This window comes from Rattus rattus, chromosome 5 (assembly GCF_011064425.1).
Source record: "Rattus rattus isolate New Zealand chromosome 5, Rrattus_CSIRO_v1, whole genome shotgun sequence".
Classification (NCBI taxonomy): Eukaryota; Metazoa; Chordata; class Mammalia; order Rodentia; family Muridae; genus Rattus; species Rattus rattus.
The window spans coordinates 49,001,532-49,020,606 of NC_046158.1; the positions used below are offsets into that span (position 1 = coordinate 49,001,532).

The 19,075-nt window shown below is 44.8% G+C and overlaps 1 protein-coding gene across 1 annotated transcript; it reads left to right on the forward strand.

Moving 5' to 3' along the window:
• The first annotated feature begins 16,890 nt into the window (after positions 1–16,890).
• LOC116900195 (28S ribosomal protein S36, mitochondrial-like) lies at positions 16,891–17,213 on the forward strand. The gene has a single exon (XM_032901954.1). It carries the CDS (start codon positions 16,905–16,907, stop codon positions 17,211–17,213), a length of 309 nt encoding a protein of 102 aa, XP_032757845.1. The 5' UTR covers positions 16,891–16,904.
• Positions 17,214–19,075: the final 1,862 nt, after the last annotated feature.

Below are 19,075 nucleotides of genomic sequence, written 5' to 3' on the forward strand. Positions count from 1 at the left end.
CTGACAGAATCCAGGCTGGTGAGAGACTGTCTCAAAAACCAAAATGGATGATACCTGAAAAGAAAGGACCTAAAGTTGACACGCAACATACACACAGACACACAGACATAGACACACACACACACACACACACACACACATGCACATGCAGAATCAGACAGCCTTGCCCGGCTTGGTTGCCTTGAGTTGTGGTTGCATTCATTTTGTTGTTGTTGTTGTTGTTGTTGTTGTTGTTGTTGTTGTTCTCTTTCTGTCCAGGATCCTTGGTGGCTAGCGCTATCAATGGGAGTGAGAAAAAGAGTGGATTCACAGACTCTTAAAATTAAATTAATTTCTGACAAAAAAAAAAAAACCGAGAGAGAAACAGTTTATAGTTGGAAGAATTTTGGGGTCATGGTTCGGAAGTTTGAACTCTGTCATGTGGAGGGAAGCACAGTAGAGTGGCTTGGCCCTCAGCAATGGGAACATGTGGCAAAGGCTGGCTGTTCTAGACTAGGAAGCAGAGAGCAAGACTGAAACCAGGGGCCACAGATAACTTTTGAAGGGTTAACTCACCTCTGCTGATTAGACCCCCCACCCAGAGGCCTCTCAGCCTCCCCAGTAGTATCACTAGCTAGAGACCATCTACTGAAAGCATGAGACTGTTGGGGGATGGGGGATTGCTTCACATTCAAACGAAAGCGGTCTGTCCCCAATTCCTAAAAGCCCATCACCATCGCAAAATGGAAAACGCATTTAACCTGCTCCAAGAGACCTCCGGGTCTTAGCAGTTCCGACAGTATTCACAAATTTAACGTTAAGTCTGTCTGGGACCTAAGAGTCTTCACTAGGAACTCCTGGAGAGTGAGAACGAGAGGCGCATGTTTTCCACGTGCAATGGCACAGTATGCACTGGCATCCCGAGCTGGTCTATAACAAGGGAAGACTGAACGGAAGCAAGACCCACCCCTAGCAGGGCAAACACTACTGCTGTTCCATGCCTGGTATTCTGGACACAGGGCTTCATACCATAAGCTCCAGTAGCACTTCTGCTGTAGCCCTGCCCACTGGAGCACACATGGCCATTGTTTTGGAGCAGTCCTACCTGGTGGCTGGAGCTCACTATGGTAGATGCTCCTCATTATTGGAATTGCAAACGTTATTAGGGGGTTCAACTACAACTTGAGTTTCACCTCCAGACTTTTCTTTACATAGCAGGGATTCCCTGCAAGAAACACGACCTTGCTGTACACTGCCTGGTTGCAGGAGTTTTTCTAGAAGCGAGGTCCAAGCCTTCACGGTACTTTGCCTTTTGCACGTGCACCTACTGTAATGGTTTGCTTTCTGTTGCTGTGACTATCACCATGACCAAAAGCAACTTGGGGAGGAAAGGGGTTATTTCCTCTCACGGCTTACAGTCCATCATGAAAGGAACTCAAGACGGGCACTCAAGAAGGAACCTGGAGGCAGGAACTGAAAGAAAAGGAAAGGTGTTTGCTGGCTTCTTCCTCACAGCTTGATCAGTTTGCTTTCTTGTACAACCCAGGATCACCAGCTCTGATGTGGGATCACCCACAGTGGGCTGAGCCCTCCCACCCCAATCACTAATCAAAAAAAAAAAAAAAACCCTACAGACTTTCCTACAAACCAATCCTATGGAGGTTTTTTCTCAATTAAGGACCCCTCTTTCTAGATCACTCAAGTTTGTCAGGTTGGGACCAACAAACAATCCAACAGCATACACTAACCAGCACACCTATAAGACGGCACCATCTCGGCATTCCCAGGTCAGTAGACTATAGTGGGTCTCTGAGTGTCTGTGAAACTTGGGAAAACAAGTTGCTAGAGACTTTCCTAGGCACTCCCTTGGCAAGCTGGGAGGCCCCAAGGCTCTCACTTTTTAAAGGAAAGTCTTTCAAATGAGTTTGCATTTCTAGTCTGGGAGCCCTCAAGGCTCCTTTCTTATTGTCCCAGGGTGAAGTGAGAGGCTTCCTTTTTAATGCAGGCACAATTCCCACTGCTTTGTCTGCACTGGCTTTGCCTGTGGCTTTAAGTCCACATGTGCTCTCCAACTGTGTGTTTCACTCTCTTTTCTGCTCTCCTTGTTGCCAAGTTCACTGTAAATATTACTAAAAGGAACCAGCACTAAGGTTTGGAAGTGCTGTGCAGGCAGCGGAGAAGAACTGTCATCAAGAGCCTCACTCAGGGTTGGGGTTGGGATTTAGCTCAGTGGTAGAGCACTTGCTTAGTGCACAAGGCCCTGGGTTCAGTCTCCAGCTCGAAAAAAAAAAAAAAAAAAAAAAAGAGCCTCACTCAGCTGTGTACCCCAGAGGATACACTACCAATCCGCCAGGCAAGATGTGCCTACTGGCTGGTCAGTGCCACTACAGCTCTGGGGTATTCAGCCATCTTCTTTGATGTCCCTTGACATTAAAAGAGAGAGAGTAGAAAGAGAGTAAGAGCTAGAGGAACCTATGGGAGGTTAACAGGGGAATGGTGTCCTCTGGGAGGTTAACAGGGGAATGCTGTCCTCTGGGAGGTTAACAGGGGAATGCTGTCCTCTGGGAGGTTAACAGAGGAATGGTGTCCTCTGGGAGGTTAACAGGGGAATGGTGTCCTCTAGGCTCCACATGGCACTTACAGTCTTGACTTCTCAGCAGGGATCAGCTACACAACACCTAGAACAGATGGGGCCTGACAATACTCTATCATGGAGGGAAAGGGCCTCTGTTTTAGTTGGGGTTTTACTGCTGTGAACAGACACCATGACCAAGGCAAGTCTTATAAAGGACAACATTTAATTGGGGCTGGCGTACAGGTTCAGAGGTTCAGTCCATCATCATCAAGGCGGGAACATGGCAGCATCCAGGCAGGCATGGTGCTGAGAGTTCTACATCTTCATCTGAAGGCTGCTAGTGGAAGACTGACTTCCAAGCAGCTAGGGTGAGGGTCTTATAGCTCACACCCACAGTGACACACTTACTCCAACAGGGCCATACCTTCTAATGGTGCCACTTCCTGGGCTGAGCATATACAAGCCATCATAGCCTCCTTTCTCCAGTGTGTAGCCACTGGCAAGTTGTCCATGCTCCTGTACATAGCTTTGTATCCAAAGTTCTGCAAATAACTATAAGTACACCCATTGGTGTACACAAACAAACACAAACACACACCCACACACGTGAGGGGGAGAGAAGAAGGGAGAAGGAAGGGCATCAGTAAAGTAAGAGGGGAACACAATATGGTAATGAGGACAGTAATCAAAATATAGTATACACATGTATGAGAACGTCACAGTGAAACCCATTACTATGTATAACTAATACACGCTAATAAAAGGTTAAATAACAAAACAGGTAAGGGTGGAGGAAAAGGAAGCCAGCCACAGCCATGTTCACCGCTGAGCATCATGGAAATCTACGCCAGCAAATAAGTTAGTCCACTATTTTTTAAGCCTACTTCACTCAAACTTCCAAGACATGGGCAGAATGTAGACAGCTTTTTCTCTGAGGTCCCCTGGTCTAATCCTAGTAGAATTCTGGCTTCTACCCAAATGGTTGTAGGCACACTTTTCTACCATCATATCTGCTGACACCCTAGTCACTTCAACTCCCATCCACTTACCCATTAAGCACTGACTACAGTGTTCTGGGGTTTCCACAGTCCATAGCTCCAAACTCTTGTGAATTCTTTCCACAAACCTCATGTTTATGAAGAAATAACCCTACTTCTCTTGTACCAGCTATTCCCTACTAGTCAGGTTTCTTTTTGTTTTGTTTTACTGTGACAAACAATAGTCACAGGGGAAAAGACTTGCTTCGGCTCATAATTTCAGAGAGTTACAGTCCATCATAATGGGGAAGGCACAGCGGCTGCACGCAGATGCAGGGCAGCTGAACGGTGGATGTGTGGACACATGGTGGCTGCACAGTGGCTGCACACACGGCAGATGCCCGGCAGACGCCCAGCGGATGTACAGCAGATGCAAGGCAGCTGCACTTGGGGATGCATGGTGGGGTGCAAGGAGGGGGATGCATGGTGGATGCATGGATGCACGGCAGCTGCACAGTGGCTGCACAGCGGATTCACGGGTGGAGGCATGGCAGATATACGGAGGATGCATGGCGGATGCACTGTGGCAAGTTCATGTGGCAGGAACAAGGAAGCAGACAGCAGGACCAAAACCAGAGTTCCGAAATAACCTTGTAACCTAGTGACCGATTTTCTCCAATCAGACCCCATCTCTTGAAGGTTCCACAGCCTCCCAAAATAGTGCTACTCAGCTGGGGATTGAACTTTAAAAATGTGAGCCTATGGGGACATTTCAGATTCCAACCATAACCTACTCCTTCATAAGCTATAAATGAATTATAAATTCTCAAGTCTCATTCCTACACGCCTAAGCTATAGGGAAAGACAGCAGGCTTATTTTTAGCTCCACTACCTTTACAAAAGTGTGGATTTTGTGCCATGCAAAAGTCGTGTGCAGGTGTCTGCTTTGTCAAGTGTTGAATTCTCACATGAGAATGAGTATGTGTGGAAAGCACATTTCCGGACGGATTGTCCGACTGTCTAGAGACTGAGAGGATGAAGCAGACGGGCAATGTGCTGACAGACATTTAAGCCGGGCAACGGATGTCCAGGTGTTCTCAGTCTCCTTATTTTTTGTCATTGCAGCTTTTCTGTGAGTTTGACATTTCCCAAATTTAAAAAAAAAAAAGTTCTTTTAAAAATCACCATGGAAGGAAAATGGGCCACAGCTGGGCTGTCAGCGGCGGGGCTGTTTACTGGCGGGAATCGTCTTCTCAGCCATTTTCTTTGTTGCGCGTGTGGTGCAAATTTAGGTTTTCACTCACAGACCCTTTGAAAATCGTTTCCTGGAATGAATCCTTTTGAGGGGTTTAACAATAACAAGAATTGGAGGGAAAAATCATGGTTAATGCAATAATTCTCTCCAAATTGATAGCATCAGGTTCAGCCGATGATACACGGAATACCTTTGTAATTATGGAACGTTCTCACTAATATTTAAATTGAAATTTCCCCAAGAGAGGAAAGGAAAGGAGAGCACGAGGGCTCATGCTCACTCGGTCTTGTCAAGCAGGCACAGTGAAGGATTTCTGAGTGTATTATTTTATTGACCAAGACGAGTTCCAGGAGGCTAACTTTTCTATCTTTGCTCCACTACTAAAGAAACATTCAGGCAGGAGCTGGAGCAGAACTAGCCTGTGTGGCTACAGGTAAGAAAAAGTCATCTTGGGGCTGAGAGGTCGTTCGCTGGTTAAGAGCACTCTCGGCTCTTACAGAGAGTCTGAATTTAGTTTCCAGCACCGGCTCTGGGCAGCTCACAATCACCTGTAACTGTAGCCCCAGGGCATCCAACACCCTCTTCTGGTCTCCAGGTTCCGCACGCACGCACGCACGCACGCACGCACTCAAATAAATGAAAAAACGTTCTGAAGCAAGTAAAACTTCATGTTACTGGTTCAAACAGCAAGGATGTGTCTTGTCTCACAGAAGAGTCTGGGAGGAAAAAGAAAGGGCAGTAAATAAATAAATTCAACTTGCTGTAGCAATTGGCCCCGGCTCAGAGGTAGGTGTTCATTGTTAACCATCAGCTGCCACTCAGCCTGTTTTTTGTTTTGTTTTGTTTTGTTTTGTTTTGTTTTGTTTTATCCTATTTTAGTGCTGGGGCTCAAAGCTCCACACATGACGAACACATGCTCTATCCCAAGCTACATCTCTTCCTTCTGCCTGGATCTTAATGGGCACATGTGATTACTATTAAAGAAGACAGGGCTTCCAGAAAGCTTTGAACGAAGTCATTGCTTCTTGAGAGAAACATTTACTCATACTATAAACTGGTGATTTATTTTCTCATCAAGATTAAAGTTATTTCAGTGTTTTTACACCGAGGTCATTGGTTCGAATTAAACCATTACATATAATCTTACATCATTTTTGCTTCTTGGCCTTATTTAGAAAATAAGGCAATTTTCTGGTTGTAAAAACATACTCATTTTAGGTTAAAAAAAGTTTGAGTGATTTTGAGCATCTCTCACAGTTAAAATTATTTTAACTGGAGAGGTGGCCCGGTGGTTCAATTAGGGCTCTTCCAGAGAACCTGAGTTGAATCCCAGCACTCTCTTTGGGTGACTGACAACTGCCTGTAACTGTAATACTAGGGATCTGATGTCCTCCTCTGGTTTCTGCAGGCACCCACCTCTCTCTCTCTCTCTCTCTCTCTCTCTCTCTCTCTCTCTCTCTCTCTCTCTCTGTCTCTGTGTCTCTCTCTCTGTCTCTCTCTGTCTCTCTCTCTCTCTCTCTCTCTCTCTCTGTCTCTCATACACACACCTTTTTAAAAATAAGATAAAAAAATAAATAAGGATGTCACTAGTCTTCTGGTAGATAAGTTTTTCCTTTGCATGAAGCCATTCATCTTGTAGGAATTAAAACTGATGTCTTTCAAGCCAACACCATAAGCACATTGCAAGCATTCTTCAGAAGTTCACATCTGATATCCTACTCAAAATTTAGTGTTTTGTTGGCATTCTGTCTTTATTAGACTGGCTTCAGTTTCTGCCATTTTCCTAAACTTCTGCCCAGTGTCGTAGCAATCAGGAAACCTCAGCCCCATTTTTAGATTAGCTGCTAATTTGCTCTGCTCTTGAGCCTCATTTTGTAAAAGCAAATGGTTGACCTTGGTCAGAGATGAAAAACAGGTTTTTATCTCAAGCTCAAACTGTGATTAGCAATGCCTGCCTGTATAGCTCTGTGATTGATTGGTGATGTCTGTCTTGGACTAAGCATGGTGGCAGCCATAAGTGCAATGGGCTTCTTTTCCCCCAGAACATATAGTATTTGAGTTTTATTGGTTCATTAAAAAATGGTTTTACTGAAGCATATGATAGGTGATAACTGCATATATGGAAATGTTTGTCTGTCATACCTATCCTTCAAGTCATCATTAGGCTAAACTAGGTGTGGATCCATCTCCTTCTAAGATTTTGTTACACCCTTTGGCAATCTCTCCTCTGTCCCCAGGTGTATTGGCTGGTTTTGTGTGTCAGCTTGACATAAGCTAGAGTTATCACAGAGAAAGGAGCTTCTCTTGAGGAAATGCCTCCATGAGATCAAGCTGTAAGGCATTTTCTGATTAGAGATCAAGAGTGGGAGGCCCCATTGTGGGTGGTGCCATCCCTGGGCCGGTCGTCCTGGGTTCTAAGAGAAAACAGCCTGAGCAAGCCAGGGGAAGCAAGCCAGTAAGCAGCACCTCTCCATGGCCTCTGTATCAGTCCCTGCCTCCAAGTCCCTGGCCTTTGAGTTCCTGTCCTAATTTCTTTTGGTGATGAACAGCAATGTGGAAGTATAAACTGAAGAAATTCTTTCTTCCCCAACTTGCTTCTTGGTAATGACATTTGTGCAGGAATACAAACCCTGACTAAGACACCGGGTTTTCCAAATCATGGACTATCTTTAAGCTGTTTTTCCCCACTGTGAATGAGCATTCTTTTTCTAGAATTTTTCTCTTTTTATGTAAATGGACTCGGTGACTCCGGTATTGAATCCTTTTTTCGACCTTTCCTTGTGCATAACTGGGATTCATGCAAGTGGCAACATGTATCACCAGTTCCTTCCTTTTAGTTGCTAAGTAACTTTCACTTACATTGATACATTACTACCGAACAAACAGTGGACCACAATTTGTTCACTCACTCATATGTTGCTGGATGTTTGAGTCTAGATTTAGGTTATTACAAATAAATTTCTTATGGACACTTAAGTACATGCCTATTTTGTAGACAAGCTCTCATTCTTTTCTTTTGTAAATCTCTAGAAGCAGAATGGCTGGATACAAAGGTTAGAGCACACAATTCTCTTTTTGAGAAGCTGCCAAAGTGTTTCCCAAAAGGATTATGCCATTTGGCATTTCCACCAACAGAGTATAAGACAGTCAGTGTCTGGTGTTACCCTGCCAGCAGTTGGTCAACCCGTGGTATGCCCAGTATTTTTAATTTTAGATGTTTAAGGCATGTAGTGGTATGTTGTGGTTTTAACTTGGTTTCTCTAATACTAATTATGGTAGTCATTCTTTCGTGTGCTTTTAATTTTATTATGATAAAAAATATGTAGCATAAGATCTACGCTATCCCACTTTAACATGTATAATGCAGTATTGCTAATCACGCAAGAATGGGTGTGCAGGGTTCATGTGACTTTTTGGCTATTTCCTGCAATGAAGTGTTTGTTCAAATCTTCTGACGACTTTACATTCACCTGTTACCTCTCACTAAGACAATTTTTTTTTTACTTGAGACAGGGTTTCTTTATGTAGACCTGACTGTCCTGGAACTTGCTTTGTAGACCAGACTGGACTGTAACTCAGAGAACTGCTTGCCTCTGCCTCCTGAATAACATTAACCAATTATAGGCATGTGCCACCACCACCCTCCAGCAGAATATCATTTTCTTACCCAGGCAAAATAAAGGGGAGGAAGGGGAAGAAAGGAATGCTTTTTTACATAAATGCTAAGTGTCTGAACTTAGTCCCTGGACTTGCATAGCAAGTGCTTTACCCACTGAACCATCTCTCTATCCCTTCAGCATAAGTTTAAAAATAAGATTTATTCATTTAGTTTGATGTGTGTGCATGTATGTGTGCCTTGAGTGAATCTATGTGCACGATGAGCATGCAGGTACACCTGGAGGCCAGATCCTCTGGAACTGGAGTTACAGACAGTTGTGCTCTGCCTGACGTGGATTCTGGGAACTGAACCCAGGCCTCAAGAGGGAGTGGTCAGGGCTTTTAACCAATGAGCCACCTCTCCAGCCCTTATTGTTTGGTTATGAATGAGAGCTTTTTGTTGTTATTGTTTGTTTTTGTTTTACACCCAAGTATTATATATTTTTGATGCCATCATAAATGGCTTTTCAAAATGTTTTCATATTAGATTACTTTTTGTATGTTGATCCTGTATTTCTCTGTCTTGCTAATATCACCTTTTGGTGATCTAGATATGGATTCTAGATTCCATAAATTGTTTTTTTAAACAGGTGATCATGAAATAAGGTAGGATGCTTTCTTTTAAAATATGGATGATTTGAAACACTGATGTTCCTATACTTAAGTAGCTAGTGAGAGGGCTAAGTTGGCCAGAGCCAGGCTGACTGCATGACAGGCTGCAAACTGGCAGTTAGGGAGACTCGGCCTAAGTTTCTGATTCCCAGAAATGACAACACAGATCTAGCTGTGGTTGGTTGTGGTCAGCCAATCTGAGGATGCCTTGTGTCTTAGAGTCTTACTGTTGTGAACAGACACCATGACCAATGCAAGTCTCATAAAGGACAACATTTAACTGAAGCTGGTTTACAGGTATAGAAATTCAGTCCATTATCATCAAGGTGGGAGTATGGCAGTGTCCAAGGCAGGCATGGTGCAGGAGGAACTGAGAGCTCTACATCTTCATCTAAAGGCTGCTGGCAGAATACTGACCTCCAAGCCGCTAGGATGAGGGTCTTAAAGCCCATACCCACAGTGACACCTACTCCAACAAGGCCACACCTACTCCAATAGAGCCACACCTTCTAATAGTGCCACTCCCTGAGACAAGCATATACAAACCATCACACCTTGTCACCCCGGAAAGTCCCAAGAGACTTAACCAATCATAAAGGCGCCCATACCCCTGGAGACAGAGTCAGCCAAAAAAGGGAAAGAAAAGATAACAGTCACCTACTCCTACCCTATCAAGGTTTAAATTGACCCTGCAAAGCACATACCTCCATCTTCCCTCTCTATGCATGGTGGACCCCTGCATGCTGGTTCTCTGTAGAATAACTGCTCTTGGCTGTTGCATGCTATTTGAGCCTGAGTATCATTTTTTGGCGAATCACAGACCCTAACACTAGCACTTCTACTACAATGGTAAAAAGAAATGGTCAGATGAATCATCCTTATCCTGTGTGTGTGTGTGTGTGTATGTGTGTATGTGTGTATGTGTGTGTGTGTGTCACAAAAATGTGTATATATATGTGTGTGTGTATGTCACAAAAAAATATATATGTGAGTGTATGTATATGTATATATGTCACAAAAATGTATATATATGTGTGAATGTGTGTGTATGTATGTCACAAAAGTGTGTGTGTGTATATATATATATATGTGAGTGTGTGTATGTATATATATGTGAGTGTGTGTATGTATATATGTCACAAAAATGTGTGTATATATATGTGTATATATAATCCTTTGACTTCATATTATATTTTCGATAAGTTGGATTTTGTCAGTGTTCTTTTCTGTGTCTGTTGAGATGAGCACACAGCTTTTCCTTCTGTTTATTAACACAGTCTTTTGCTGGGATTTTTCGTTGCTGTCCACAAAACACCTGATAAGAACAGCCTAAAGGGAGGAGGAAGGCTTATTTTGTTTGCCACGCAGTGTCAAGGGCTTCGGTCCATCGTTGGATGGCTCCAACCTTAGTATCTGAGGAGGAAAAACATCGTGGTAGCAGGAGCATCCACAAGAGGCTGCTCAGCACGTGGTGTCTGGGAAGCAAAGAGAGAAACAGAGAAGGAAGGTCTAGAACCCTCTAGAACCCAGCCCCAACAACCCGCTTCCCCCAACAAGACTCCCATCCAAAGGTTCCAGCTTCTTTCCAATAATGCCATCAGGTTATTAATCTACCTGTGATTAGTTGGTTTATAAGTCAGAACCCCTCAGGATTCCCCCTTCCCCAGTGACTGAATGAATGCAGTAGGTGGTCAGGAAGCCCTCAACACACAGATCTTTTGGGAGGACACTTCATAGCCAAACACTATCATTTGTACAGCTGTGCTGTTGGATTTTTGAGTAATGAACAGGCCGTGTTTGCATTCCTGGGTCACCCTCCTTAGTCATAACAGAGTCGTTTTCTTTACAGAGTTGGATCCAGTTTGTTAAAATTTTGGTGTAAAATTCATACATCTTGTTTATGAAGAATGCAGATCTGTAGTTTTCTTTTCTTGTAACGTTTTTGTCCAGACTTCCTTTCCTTTCCAGCACTGGGCTTGGAAGCTCTCTGTGTGGTTAGTGGTGGGGGCTGGGGTGGGGGTGGGGGGAGTGAGAAGTGAGGTAAGGGTGGAAGGGAGAGTGGAAGTGTGGGGGATGGGGGTGTGAGGTGGGGTGGGAGTGAGGGGGTGGGAGGGTGGGGTTGGGACAGTGTAGAAGCATGGGGGGCAGTGGGAACCTCAGGGCTCATCTCCTTTCTTATCCTGTTCTTCCTGGAATGACTAACCTTCATGGCTGATATGTAATGTCTTGAAAGCTATTATTTCAGGTATTTTCCCTGGGTTTTCGGTTGCTTTGAGTGGAAGAATAAATCTAGTATCTGTTCCTTCATCTTGGTTTGTATTGGAAGTCTCCAAGGATAATTTTTACAGGTTTATTTAGCATTGTAATTCTTGATCTCCACATGCCTCAGGTGGGGTTATTGAAGATTGAGGCCAGTAGGGGTTGGGGATTTAGCTCAGTGGTAGAGCGCTTGCCTAGCAAGCGCAAGGCCCTGGGTTCGGTCCCCAGCTCCGAAAAAAAGAAAAGGAAAAAAAAAAAAAAAGATTGAGGCCAGTTAATTAAATTATGTTTTTAAGCTTTTGTTTCATAGGATCTTTCCTTTTTTTTTTTTTTTTGAAGTCTTTAAAATGAAAAGGTCACGTGTGTGTGTGTGTGGGTGTGTGTGTGTGTGTGTGTGTGTGTGTGTGGTGACTGCACACACACACATCGGAATCGACTGAATCCTCCAGGAGAGCAGCGGACTCAGTCACCTGGCCACCTCTCCAGCCTCCACACAGTCTTCATTCTTACGTTTCCTCTGCTATAGGCGGGCTTTGGCAGAATAGACACATTTTTAAGGGAATGCCAAGAAGTTCTCTCTCTCTCGCTAATGCCTAAAATTTCAACATCGGACCACCTGTTTTGGGGAACAGCAATTCTTTTCTAAGTTTTTCTCCCAGATACCTCTCAGGGAAGTTATTGAGCCCTCCGTACCCTAACGGGCCCACGTCACGAGCTGTTTTTCTCTCATAAGACACCCACATCAGTAGTAAAGGACGGGTGACCGCCCTGCTCTGGACAAAGTTCAGACCCCACGGCTTCTAAAGGGTCAGTGTGTGACACCATGTGACGCTCAGCTTCCTTCAAGCCAGAGGCTGCACAGCAGTGGGGTGAGTGGGCGAGGTTTCAGGTACAAAATATGAGTACAAATTCGGATACAAAACTTTGGCTAAGGGTTGGGGATTTAGCTCAGTGGTAGAGCGCTTGCCTAGGAAGCGCAAGGCCCTTGGTTCAGTCCCCAGCTCCGGAAAAAAAGAACCAAAAAAAAAAAAAAAAAAACAAACAAAAACTTTGGCTGGTTTTGCAGACCCAGACTTAGGATAAAAAGTCAATATTCAGTCTTCTGTCAATGGATGAAGAATCATCTTGGGCCTAAGAATACGATCTCACTTAGCTATCTTGGTGTTCATGACGACATTTGTGTTTCTAGTGAACGATGCCTCTATGTTGTTGGGGGGCTTTATGCTTTTTTTTTTTTTTAATTTTGTTTTGTTTTAAGATTTCTTAAAAAAAAAAATTCTTTATTTTCAATGTAAATGGTTGTGAGCCACCATGTGGTTGCTGGGAATTGAACTCAGGACGTCAGGGAAGAGCAACAGACAGTGCTCCTAACCGCTGAGCCATCTCTCCAGTCCCACTTATTTTCTAAATAAGTAAATTGGAGGTCGGTGGCTCTAGGAACCCTTAGCCACATAGACATCAATACAACATAAATCCCTCCAGGTTCATACTTTTCCAGTGATGATTTTCCTACTAGGTCTGAGAAAGAATAAAATGTCCAACTCTAAGAATTCCTATCTTGGTCCTGACACTGACACCTCCCAGGCTATAGTAGGTTTGTTTGTTTGTCTGTCTTCTACAGGAGTCTCAGAAGAGAACAAAGAACTCATGCCATCATGCCCTGCTGCTAGATATGGTCAAGGCAGACGGGGCTGAGTCAGAGAACTTGAGAACGAGTCACTCTCCCCTGGGGGCCTGATAAGCCGATACAAACCCTTGCTCCAAGCCTTTCTCACTTGGGAAGGTTCAGGTGGGGCTTCAGACCTGTCTTTTCTTTGTTAACCACTTAGATTTGTTTTTTTAAATCTGTTGAAGTTTAGTTATAGTTCTGCCTCCCAGCCCCATGCTCCCAGAAATAAGACTCAGACTCAAATTACACTACATCATATAGCTAGGCTCTACTCTGACTAGATCATAGCTAGAGATAGCCATTTATTTCAGCCTACATTTTGCCGTGTGACTGGTTACCTGTATCAGGTACCATGAGTCCATGAATCCGTCTCCTCACCTCTCCTCAGGCTCTTCCTCCTGCCTCCTTTTCTCCCAGAATCCTTTCTCCTCCCAATGTCCTACCTCTATTTCCTGCCTAAGCCATAGACCACAGGTCTTCTAGTTAACAGGTAAGGCATCCACAACATACACAAGACGATCTCTACAAAAATCTAGTATTTTATTGTCTCCTTGAGGATTGCATACATAGATAGACTGTGTTCTATTCACCCACATTCCGCTCAGATCCATCCTCCTGTCTCCTCCCAACTTTATGTCTTCTTTTCCTATTTTTTTTATAACCCACTGAATTAGGGCTTTATTGCTGCAAAGAGACACAATGACCATGCGACGTTTCCTCATGAAGAGAAACATTTCATTGGGACTGGCTTACAGAGTTGGAGGTTTAATCCGTTATCATCACGGTGGAAAGCAAAACGGCACACAGACGGACATGATGCTGGAAAAGGAGCCAAGAGTCCTACACCTGGATCTGCAGGCAGCAGGAAGAGAGAGTGAGCCACCGGGCCAGGGTTGAGCTTCTGAAACTTCAATCCTGCCTCCAGTGACACACTTCCTCCAACAAGGCCACACCCACTCCAATAAGGCCACACCCACTCCAATAAGGCCACACCCACTCCAATAAGGCCACACCCACTCCAATAAGGCCACACCTCCTAACACTGCCACTCCCTATGAGCCTATGGGGCCCTCTTTCTTTCAAACGATCATACCCATTAAGTTCAGTTTATGCTTGTCCATACAGACATTCATCTGGGCCATCCACTGGAGCCTAGTCAACCATCCAGAGACCACACCCATCAGAAAGCTGACTCTCTCCCCAGCAACTGTCAGCAGCTCCTCAGCTAGGGTCACAGTCCGTGAGCCCCTCCCACCTCCACACCCAGCCTTGTCTTTAACAAGCGCTCGGCATTTCTGATGTGGACCTCACTTTGGAAACAGTGACCTAGATCTTTCCAAGATGCAATGACTTTGCCAAATGCTTTAGTGTCTCCCAGGAGGGAGGCTTTGCAGTGCATGAAGAGGAATCAGCTGGCAGAGAAAGGTGGGAATGCCATTGTGGGGAGAGAAGACCAGTGCTGGGGCTCTGGTGATCATACTGTCCCTTCCTGTGAGTCTGTGCATGGCACAGGTGTTAACCACCCCAGCCCAGAGTGCCAATGCTAAAACAGCTTGGGCTCTGTGGAGAGCCGGGAAGCCTCCTGTGTTAGCCACAGTAGGGTAGGGTTTGGAACCCGACCATGCTTATCTACCAAACAAGGCAGGACCTGTGACTGAGTGCACGATAGCCAAGATGTTACAGTGCTCCTACAAAGAGAGGTGACAACAAGGCCAGCCAGGGTGTCATGGGAGAGCCCTGCCTGTGGATAATGAGCCAGCGCTGGGCCTGAGCTTGGCAGCCTCTCTGTTAGCCATTGTGAGAGCCTGTTGGCAAAACCTGGCATTCTAGGGCCAGAACAGCCTCTTCCATCAGACAAGAGACAAAGAAACCTGGCCAGGCAAGAGGCACTTGCCTTTAGACTAGCAGTAACAATGAATGAAACTGGTTTCAGCTGCAGTAAGAAGGGAACACCTAAGGGGCCTTGAAACCTTGTAGTTTTGTGACTGAGTAGAGTCAGGGGCGGGACAAAGCTCTGGTGAACCAAAACTGCTCCCTCCTCCCCCAACCTGTGCATTAGCAGGAATCCATTTACCATGAAAGTAACATCAGCAGGAACACAAACATGAAGCATGTGTGTGTTGAGTAACCATGAGGAAATTTCTCAGGACACAGAAGAAGTTGTGTGTGTGTGTATGTGTGTGTGTGTGTGAGAGAGAGAGAGAGAGAGAGTGTGTGTCTGTGTGAATATATGTGAGGAGTATGTAAGTATGTATATGTGTTGTGTGTGTGTGTGTGTCTATATGAGGACATGTGTGTTGTAAGAGTATGTATCAGTGTGAGCATGTGTGTGTTTGTCTATGTGACAGTATGTTTGTGTATGAGTGTATGTACAAGTGTGTGTCTATTTGTGTGAGTGTGTATGAGTGTGTGCCTATGTCTGTTTGTGAGTGTGTATGTATCTTTATGTGTATGTGTGAGTGTAAACACGCACCTGTGAGTGTAATGACTTGGATATGCTTGACCCAGAGAGTGGCACTATTAGGAGGTGTGGCCTTGTTGGAGTAGGCGTGTCACTGTGGGCATGGGTTTTAATACCCTCCTCCTAGCTGCCTTTGGGACAAGAGGTGGAACTCAGCTCCTCCAGCTCCATGCCTGCCCAGATGCTGCCATGTTCCCACTTCGATGATAATGGACAGAACCTCTGAACCTGTAAGCCAGCCCCAATTAAATGTTGTCCTTTGTAAGAGTTGCCTTGGTCATGGCGTCTGTGCACAGCAGTAAAACCCTAACTAAGGCAGTGAGTGTGCGTGTGTATGTCTGAAAGTGTGTGTTTCTGTGTGTGTGTGAGAGTGTGTATGTGTATCTGTGAGCATGTGTCTGCATGCAAGTATATCTGTATGTGTGTGTCTCTGTGAGTCTGTGTGTGTGTGTGTGTGTGTGTGTGTGTGTGTCTTAGAATTTCTATTGCTATGATGAAACACCATGATCAAAAGCAAGTCAGGGAGGAAAGGGTTTATTTGGCTGAAGTCATCATCATTAGTTTATCATCAAAGGAAGTCAGGAGAAGAACTGAAACAGGGCAGGAACCTGGAGGCAGGAGCTGATGTAAGAGCTTCTTACTGGCTTGTTCATCGTGGCTTGCTCACCTGCTTTCTTATAGAACTGAGGGCCACTAGACTGGGAATGGCACTTTCTACAATGGGCTTTCACCTCCCCATAAATCGCTAATTAAGAAAATGCCCTACAAGCTTGCCTATAGCCTGGTTCCTTTTTTTTTTTCCCCTGAGACAGGTTTTTTTGTGTAGCTCTAGCTATCCTAGAACTCTGTAGATCAGGCTGGCCTTGAACTCACAAAGATCTGTCTGCCTCTGCCTCCCAAGTGCTAGGATTAAAGGTGTGTGCACCACTGCCTGGCTATGGAAGCATTTTCTCAGCTGAGACTCCTGCCTCTCTGATGACTCTAGCTTCTGTCAAGTTAAATTAACTAGTATGATGTGTTTGTATGTGTGTGTGTGTGTGTGAGCATGTGTGTGCACCTGTGAGCATGTGTGTATGTGTGCATCTGTGAGCATATGTGTATACATATGGATGAGTGTGTATCTCTGTGAGCAGGTATGTCTGTGAGTATGTATGTGTGTGAATGTGAGCATGGGTGTGTATTTTGTGCATCCATGAGCATGTGTGTATTTGTGTGTGAATGTGTGTGTGTGTGTTTGCGTGTTTGTATGTGAGTGTATGTGTGAATGTGTATATTTGTGTGAGTCTGTATGCAAGTGTGTGTGTATTTGTATGTGAATGTGTATGTGAGTGTGTGTGAGTATATGTATGTGTGTAAGAGTGTGTTTATGTGTGTTTCTCACATAATTTTACTTGTAAGGAGAGAAAGGAAAAGATTGTTTTGCCATAAAGAAAACTTGGGGCCCCTACTCGGGGGTCATAATGGGCAGCAAGATGGCTTCCGCCACCAGGGTCGTGCAGGTAGTGAAGCCACATGCTCCGTTAATAAAGTTCCCTAACAGAAGAGACAAACCTAAGCTCAGTGCCTCGGAAGCTTTGCGATCTGCTGTGCTACCCTCCCACTCCTCTGTAGTTTCCCAGCATTCTAAAGGAAATTTGTCCCCAAATGTACTGATGCATCAGGGGCCACCAGACACTGCAGAAATAATAAAATCATTACCTCGGAAATACAGGAGGAAACCTATGTCTCAGGAAGAAATGGAATTTATCCAGCGTGGGGGTCTAGAGTGATCGTTGTCATGGCTGCTGCTTGTCACCAGGCAGAAGGATTAGCTTTACAATAAAGGACTTCCACAATGTCAAATGAAAAGTCATATATTAAACAACCTTAATAAATGTTCTGTAAGCAGAATGAAGCATAGAAACTCCAGGCGGTCACTTGAATCTCCTACCTTATGTATGTTGGTCACTTTCCCACAAGCTGGCCTGTACACTTACGAAAGTCTCTGTTTTTAAATGCTAGCCTATTAACTTACTCTTGATTATGAAGTGTTACCAGTGATGAGTTATTAAAAGCACATGTTATATATATAAAAAAAAAAAAAAACAACTTGGGTTGGACAAATCTCTCTTGAGTGACACGTCTGGATCCTGTGTCCAGGAATAAGATCTTCCCTTGCTCTCATGACCCTTGACCCATCATCCCTAAGTGCGCCCAAGCTTGGCACTGTTTTGTTGTCCAGACACCCTGGCAGCCTTTAGTCACTGTCTCTCTTTTTCCTGTGGGAATTTTCATTCCCCTGGCTCTCTCATGGGTCTTCCTTCAGAATTTGTGAGCCACCTTTGAACCTTCGGCAGCTACCCAACCACTGAGGTTCTTAGTCCCTGTTTCTTGATACAGTGTGGGAGGTCCAATAGCAAGGTTCTTCCAGAAAGAACTCAACATCTGCTTTTTCCCCAGCTTGTTGCCTTCTTCTCATGGCTATCAGGAAAATTACATCCCCAGAATGAGCTCCACATCACTAGATCATCCGAGGGAGGTGCCATGGAGCAAGGAGAGGGAGTGATGAGTTCATGCCCTGTCAGGACCAGCGAGCAGAGATAAGCAGACCTAGGACACAACAGGAAATGGCAGACTTGCAGCTCAGGACCATTCTGAGGGTGTGTGCTATTGTTCGAAGAGTTTCAAAATTCAGGAACTTAAACACATTAATTTCACAATGCCCTCTGGATCATTTCTGGGTGGGCTGTATGACTCAATATTCTTAGATGTCTGATTATTTTGTATTATCCATGTCCACCTTGTCATTGTTGACCAGAATCAGGTTCAAGCTCAAGCAGCAATCAGATCGCATAGAATAATCACAGTCAAACACACAAGCCCACTTGAGAAGAGGGAGACATTTTGTGTGATCCAGAATCCCAGGTCCCAGGAAGACAGCAGTGTTGCTGAGGCCCCATGGCAGCTTGGGTCCAAACAGGGCAAAGCTTCAGCCAACAGGGCCACCATCTTCTCATGCTCTAAAGGTGGGGACACTGCTCTGGTAGCTGTTCTTGTTTGTCCCTCTCCTCTTGTTCCCCTCCTCTCCCTTCGTTCACTTCTTTTCTTCTTTCTTTGTCTTAGATAAGGTATCTGCTGGCTGGCATGGAACTCACAATGTAGTTCAGTCTGGCCTTCATTTTGACATCCCCCTGCCTCAGGTTCTTAAGTTCTAGGATGATGGACATGTACTTCCACGCCTGGGTCTTCTCCTTCCCTTTGTTAAGTTTTCTGGGTTGACAGGTGCTGCTCCGAGTGACAATCCAACATCCTCAGCAGAGGTGAGCTGTGGTCCCACCAGTTGTGGGTGAAATACAGCAGAGTAATGGTGTAAACACAGTGCTGGGGGCAATACCTGTGGGAAGAAATATCATGGTCAGGGGGAGGTCTCAAAGAAAGCAGATTGCTGTGGGCTGGACAGATGCGTCTGCTGGTGTGTGGAAGCTCTACATCCCTCTTCCTTTCCGCCTTAATATCTATCTGTCGTAACCACTCGTCAGATGGCTTCTCCTAACCTTTGGAAGTTCCTGGAAACTGAAGGCTTGGCCTACCCAGCTTGTACATCAGCAGTTGCTTCAGTGTTCCGTGCCTTAGGAGAGCTGCAGAGGAGACA

What these genes read in the sequence shown, in the direction of transcription:
- LOC116900195 (XM_032901954.1), top strand. Translation starts at nt 16,905, where the DNA reads ATGGGCAGCAAGATGGCTTCCGCCACCAGGGTCGTGCAGGTAGTGAAG.